A 420-nucleotide genomic window follows, 5' to 3' on the forward strand; every position below is an offset into this window, starting at 1 on the left:
GTGGTTCGGGTTAGGCTGCCCTCTGTCCGCCGCACACTTCCGAAGCCCCCCGGCAGAGCGTGCGGGACGGCGGGGCACGGGCCGGGCCGGGCCGCACCTGCTCAGTGCCTGAAAGACCTGCCGCGGCACCGTGTTGCGCACGTAGAGCACCGCGTGCTTCACCAGCTGCGCCAGCGGCCGGGACAGGTGCACGTGGTACGGGACGGTCTCCAGGTCGGCGTAGAGGCGGTGGCGGAAGCGCAGCTGCGAGTTGTAGAGCGCCTTGTAGGAGCCGGGCTCTGCCCGCGGGACCCTGCAAGAAAAAAGAGGGGTCCCACGCCACTGCCGCTCTGCCAGCCACGGAGCTCGGCACTTTCCCAGGGCCACTGGTGGTGGAAACGCTGGCACTGGCCTGGGCTTGCTTGTGTCCCGCTGCCCCCG

General features: G+C 70.2%; 1 protein-coding gene across 2 annotated transcripts in view; it reads right to left on the reverse strand.

The window, feature by feature from the left end:
* CFAP92 (cilia and flagella associated protein 92 (putative)) overlaps positions 1-420 on the reverse strand; it is a 75,518-nt gene that overhangs the window by 9,725 nt on the left and 65,373 nt on the right. For both annotated transcript variants that reach the window (XM_024763345.1, XM_024763344.1), the window contains one exon: positions 98-292. In XM_024763345.1, the coding sequence (XP_024619113.1) occupies positions 98-292 (195 nt within the window). The remainder of the gene's footprint in view (positions 1-97; positions 293-420) is intronic.

This window comes from Neophocaena asiaeorientalis, unplaced genomic scaffold (assembly GCF_003031525.2).
Source record: "Neophocaena asiaeorientalis asiaeorientalis breed wild unplaced genomic scaffold, Neophocaena_asiaeorientalis_V1.1 scaffold433, whole genome shotgun sequence".
Taxonomy (NCBI): domain Eukaryota; kingdom Metazoa; phylum Chordata; class Mammalia; order Artiodactyla; family Phocoenidae; genus Neophocaena; species Neophocaena asiaeorientalis.